General features: G+C 48.2%; 1 protein-coding gene across 6 annotated transcripts in view; it reads left to right on the forward strand.

Moving 5' to 3' along the window:
* PAFAH2 (platelet-activating factor acetylhydrolase 2, 40kDa) overlaps window positions 1-6000 on the forward strand; it is a 33433-nt gene that overhangs the window by 6119 nt on the left and 21314 nt on the right. For 5 of the 6 annotated variants that reach the window (XM_014546859.1, XM_014546861.1, XM_005875163.2 and 2 more), the window contains exons 2-4: window positions 2570-2706; window positions 3634-3787; window positions 4564-4660. In XM_014546859.1, the coding sequence (XP_014402345.1) occupies window positions 2617-2706; window positions 3634-3787; window positions 4564-4660 (341 nt within the window). In that variant the 5' untranslated portion in view covers window positions 2570-2616. The remainder of the gene's footprint in view (window positions 1-2569; window positions 2707-3633; window positions 3788-4563; window positions 4661-6000) is intronic. The other variant, XM_014546860.1, reaches the window with a different exon arrangement.

Here is a 6000-nt window from a genome sequence, read left to right on the forward strand (position 1 = left end):
GGCCTGGGGATCAAACCTGCAACCCAGGTACATGCCCTTGACTTGGAATTGAACCCATGATCCTTTGGTGCATGGGCCAGCGCTCTAACCACTAAGCATACCTGCTAGGGCTAAGGTCTCTTATTGCTTTGACTTGAACTTTCTGATCCATCTCAGAGCATCTTTAAAAAAGCAGAGTAATGTAATGATTAAAAATGTGGGCTTAGGACCCAGCTGGTGTTGCTCAGTGGATGAGCATCGACCTATGAACCAGAAGGTCACGGTTAGATTCCTGGTCAGGGCACTTGCCTGGGTTACAGTGTGGAGCGTGCAGGAGGCAGCCGATCAATGATTCTCTCTCATCATTGATGTTTCTATTTCTCTTTCCCTCCCTCTCTGAAATTAATAAAAATATATAATAAACAAACAAGTAAAATAAAAAGATGTGGGCTTAGGACTGGACTCAATGTATCAGTTTAAATGTGTGTGTTTTTAATTGATTTCAGAGAGAGGAAGGGAGAGAGAGAGAGAATCATCGATCTCCTGCCTCCTGCACGCCCCCACACTGGGGATAGAGCCCAAAACCTAGGCATGTGCCCTGACTAGGAATCCAACCATGACCTTCTGGTTCATGGGTTGATGCTCGACCACTGTACCACACTGGCTGGGTGTCAGTGTATCAGTTTAGATGCTTTTGGTTCAAGCAATAGAAATCTAAACTCAGTTGGTTTAAACAAAAAAGGGGATTTATTGATTTATGTAACTGGAAAGTCTAGGATTGGGTCAGGCTTCAGGTGTAGTCGAATCCGGAGATTCTTAATGCTTGCACAAATGTGACCATTTCTCTGATTCTCTTAGCTCTGCCATCCTCTACAAGTAGCTTCATCCTCAAGGTAGCAAAGTGGCTGCAACACACAGTTCAAGGCTTCATATCTGCACATCACTCTAGTTCAAAACAAGGACTTTCCCACCTTTCACCATCAAACCAAAGTCCTGGGCTTCACTCTGATTGGATCAATTTATGTGACCCGGGGATACCAGGGCTGATTGGCTCAGGTCAATGAAGGCCCAACTCTAGAGGTTAGGGATAGGTCAGCCACAACCAGATCACGAAGCTGCTGTGTAAGAGGGCGAGGTAGAATGGATATTGAGAGTGTGACGATCCTCTCCACAGTGACAGCCATATTACCCATGATCAGATTCTGGTTTTGCTAACTGTATGTTCTTAGATAGATTACCAACTTATCATGCATCATTTTCTTCATCTGTAAGATGAGATAACAGTATCTCAGAGGATTGTTGAAAGGATTCAATTAAATAATTCATGTAAAGCATTTAGTGTAGCTCCTGGCACAGAGTCAGTGTAATGATGACGGTGCTGGTGGCGATGAGATTGAAGAGGGGACAGGGAACAATGGCATTGGCCCCAATGCAGAAGCAGCCAAGTTACAGGAATGTCTTCTAGGCAGAAGCGTGTGCAGCTGCCACATTGAAGGCTTCCGGTTGAACTACTGCCCCCATCGTACTCTTTCCTATTTCTGCCCCATTTTGCTCTTTTTTTATGTCCTGTCTAGAAATGCTTTTCTTTTTCTTCCCTGCCTCTAGTCTTCCTTATGTTTCAAGGCCCAGCATAAGTGCCACCCTTATAGCCAATAGTTTAGGTCAGTGATTCTGTAAATATACAGTTGGCCCTTGAACAATGCAGGGGTGGGGGTGAGGGGTGGGGTAGGGCTACCAACCTCTCATGTAGTCAAAATTCATGCACAGCTTTTGACTCCCTCAAACTCAATTACTGTTGTGCCTCAGTATCTGCAGGGGATTGGTTCCAGGACCCTAGCCCCTTCCCCATGGACACCAACATCTGCAGATGCTCAAGTCTCTTATATAAAATGTGTAAAACAATGCACACAGCCAGCCCTCCCATCTGCAGATTCCCAAGCACAGACAGAAAATGTTGTGTTTGATCTGCGGTTGGTTGAATCTGAGGATGCAAAACCCAGAGAAATGGAGGGTCGACTGTATATTTATTGGGGAAAAAAAAAATCTAGGTATAAGCAGACCTGTGTGGTTCAAACCCATGTTGTTCGAGGATCAGTAAGGGTTAAGAGCTCAGGTCTGGATTAGACAGACCTATGTTTTGCCACCTGTAAGCAGTGTGACTTGGGCACGTTGTTCAACTTCTCTGCCTTATTTTCCTCATCCCTAAAACAGGGTCTTGGTAATTAAGTACCTTCTTCAGACGTTTGTTGAGAATGAAATGATGTCGTATATGTAAAGATCTTAGTTCATTGCTGACACAGTAAATAATATGTCTAAGTAGTTATTATTCTTTGCCTCATGAGGACAAGGTTTGTGTTAAATTCTCTGCAGCAATTGCGTCTCCTTACCACCCCCTCCCCCCCATCAACAACAACAACAAAATCTTGGCAAAGGCAGTGTAGCAAAGAGATGATGTGAAAGATGGAAAGAGCCACACTGGCAGGGAGATGGGGTGATAAGGAGGGGTGGTCAGGGGTGGCAGATGACACACATAAGCAACAGGAAGCTAAGAGGGAACCAGCGAGAGCTTGTTCTGTGTTCCACTCTCCAGCATCAAGGTCAGCCCTGCCCAAGCCGTTCGATTCTACTGGAGACGAGATGGGGGTCAACCAGTCCGTGGGCTTTCCGCCTGTCACAGGACCCCACCTGGTGGGCTGCGGGGATGTGATGGAGGGCCAGGGTCCCCAGGTGAGTGTCTGCAGCTCCATCCCGGGCACCCACACTGCTTCTGCCTGAGTGTGACTTACCCATAGCCAGGCTGATGGGGAGGAAACTGAGTTAGAGTTGGTCTGGATCCGGTTATAGAGCCCCCAGGTCTGTCCTCCCGGCATTTTTCTTACTCCTTTCAATGAGGCACCTCTCAGAGATGGTGGGTTCTTTTCCCAGCTAGGAAGCAAGGGGGCTCTGGCTTCAACGGCAGCTTTCAGATCCTTCTCCCCGTCTTGAGAGCAGATGCCTAATCCTGGGAAGGTTTCTGCTCTCCTACTAATCGGAGTGCCTGACAGGAGAGCAGTGGACCATTTGCCATTGGCCTGTGACTCCCAACCTGGATGGGAAGACAGTCTCCTTTTCCTCCTCTCCTGCCTTCGTTTATTTTCCCCTGCTGCTTTGGTTCCAGACTTTTCCTCCAAGAGCTCCTAGGTCCGTCTCTGCTGGCCTAGGACTCCCCTCTCTTGTGAGAGGCACACACTTCCTGGTGACCTCTCACTGCTGTGTAAGAGGAGTGTGCTTCCCGAGGGCCCGCCTGGAGGTGACCCAGCAATGCCACCCCGTTCAGCATGGGGCTAATTTCTCACCCCGGGGTTCCTCCAGGCCTGGGCTCAGGGCCAGATTTAAATCTTTCCATGTCCCAAGCACTGAAAACATTTTGGTGCCCCCAGATGTAATTCAAAATACAGTTGGCTATTTGAAATAACATAAGCCTTATATGTATTCTAAAAATAAAAGTGCTTTCTGGATTTTCTGAATGCAGAATTCAGGTATGTGAATTGAAGCTCAAGTTTTCCCATTTTGGTGCTTTGCTCTTGCCCCAGACACCTGCTGAGTGTGTTTGTTGGGAAATCTAGCAGTGCTTGGGCCTCTAGCTGTGAGCAGCTGCTCTCTTCTTCCCTGCAGGGGAGCTTCTTCCGACTCTTCTACCCCTGCCAGGAGTCAGAGGAGACCATGGAGCAGCCCCTGTGGATTCCCCGCTACGAGTACTGCGCTGGCCTGGCCGATTACCTGCAGTTTAATAAGCGCTGGGGGGGGTTGCTCTTCAACATGGCTGTGGGTAAGAGTTGGCCTCACCCCTCGATGCTTTCCCAGCTTCTTGGTTATGTTCCTAGGAAATCGCCAGGAAGACACAGTACCTTACAGCTTGCTTTGTCCAGCGCTTTTGTAGTGGGACATCCATTAGCCAGCATGGTGTGGAGAGCTGGAGGAGGATTATATAATAAGAGCTTTTATTATAGAGTTAGGTTGTCCTGGATTCGAGTCCAGATGTTATCATTTACTAGCTGTAGGGCTTGCGCAAGTTATGTAACCTGCCTGAATACCTGCCTTTGCAGGTTCTAGTCTGAGGTGTATGTAAAGCCTCTAGTGCAGGGCCTGGGACAGAATGTGTTCCATAAATGGTGGCTATTACTCACTTACTTGGCATGTAATTCCCACCCTGCCAGCTGTGTAGATCAGAGAAACATGCCTAACTGCCAGAGAGCGTACTGGCTCCCGCAGTTCCCCCTCCAGCTCTCTCCTCTTCTCGGGAGGGTCACACTGAATCATCCACTTCCCCCAGTGACCCCACCATGAGGAACTCTACCCACTGCCTTGGCATCTCAGGGATTTACCCCCCTTTCTTCCCATTTGGATTTATCTTCCCATTTCCTATTGTGTTCATGCTGTCCAGGGAACATAGAAAAGGTGATTGGTTACCCGGGGCTACTCAGGGGCACATGACAGTCCTCCAGAAAGGAGGGACATGTGCTCCCACACATGCCTATGCCCAGGCTGCCCTTGGGATGACAGCTTTGGGGCAGCCAGAGATTCTATAGCCCGTGTCTCTGCTAGGATCTTGTCGCCTGCCTGTTAGCTGGAATGGCCCCTTTAAGACAAAGGACTCTGGATACCCTTTGATCATCTTCTCCCATGGCCTGGGAGCCTTCAGGTAAGAGCTCTTTTCCCTTAGACCTTGTCATATTCCTTGCCTGGTGACAGCTGTTGAGACTTATTCTCAAAGGGCAGAGAAACAGACATTTCCATCTGCCTGCTGTCTTACCTGCCATCTGCCTCATTCCCCGGCCTGGGGTCCACCTTCTCTCGAAGGCCTTTCCCAGGCTCCTTTCACCTGGTGGAGCCTTTCAGCGGGCTTCACACCCTTTGCTTCTCATGTTCCAGCATTTATATAAGTTAATACTTCTGGTTTTCTTCCAACATAACAGCACAGAACTATTAGAAGGAGTTTGAGCTTTATAGTCAGTCATTTATTCCACATATGTTGAAGGATGACTGCACTGAATGAGAGAGGCTCACTTCCTGCCCTCGGGGAGCTCTCAGCCTCCCCTTCAAGTCGCAGCCAGACCAGCTGTGCCCTGTGTGAGCTTGGGCAGCTGGAGAACTCCGAGCCTAGGTTTCTTCACCTGTCAAATGGGGACAGACGCTGCTCCCACAGGGCGGTCTGTGCCGATTCAGTTGGACTGACCGGTAGGAGCACACACACAGTTCTCTTCGTTTCTAGCGGGAGGAGCATGGGCTGGTGAACTGTAGGGTCCCTGTTACCAGACTTCAGAGACTCTTTAGTGTTTGTAAGCTCCATGAAGACAGAGACCATGCCTGTCTTCTCTCTCTCCCAGGGCCTAGGGCAGTACCTGGACAGTAGTTGTTTCCCAGTAAATATTTATTGAATGAATACAATGGCTATGTTTTTCTAGGTTCTCATTCATTCAGAAAATATCTGTTGAGCACCTGCTCTGTGCTAGCCTCTTGGCCTGAGAGGAAGGTGAGACATACAGAATAAAAAGGAATTCGCATTCACTAGAGGAGCCTGAATATGGACTCACATGACTGTAGCCTATGGCAGGAAGTGGAGAGTTGATGTGAAATGAGGGTAGAAAGACAAGTAGATGGTTTTCCATATTGTTTTCTTAGTCAATAAATTGAGTATCTGCTGTGTGCCAGGACCTATGCTGGGATTGGGTACTCAGTAGTGAATAAGATAGAGCTCCTGCCCTCAGAAAGATAGTCTAGTGGGGAAAGAAGCTAAGAAACATTCTCTCCCACGTTCACAGGTATTTCATATAGTCAGCAGGCAAGCACATGACTTTGAAGAGTGATCTTGGTCTCAATCTGCATTGAGTCTTCACACCTCAGTAGGCCTGTGAGCCCATCCTATCTAATAAAAGAGAAACATGGTAATTAGCCTACGACCGCTACCCTTCCCATTGGCTAATCAGGGCGATATGCAAATTAACTGCCAGCCAAGATGGCGGCCAGCAGCCAGGCAGCTGG

This window comes from Myotis brandtii, unplaced genomic scaffold, assembly GCF_000412655.1.
Source record: "Myotis brandtii unplaced genomic scaffold, ASM41265v1 scaffold456, whole genome shotgun sequence".
NCBI classification, from domain to species: domain Eukaryota; kingdom Metazoa; phylum Chordata; class Mammalia; order Chiroptera; family Vespertilionidae; genus Myotis; species Myotis brandtii.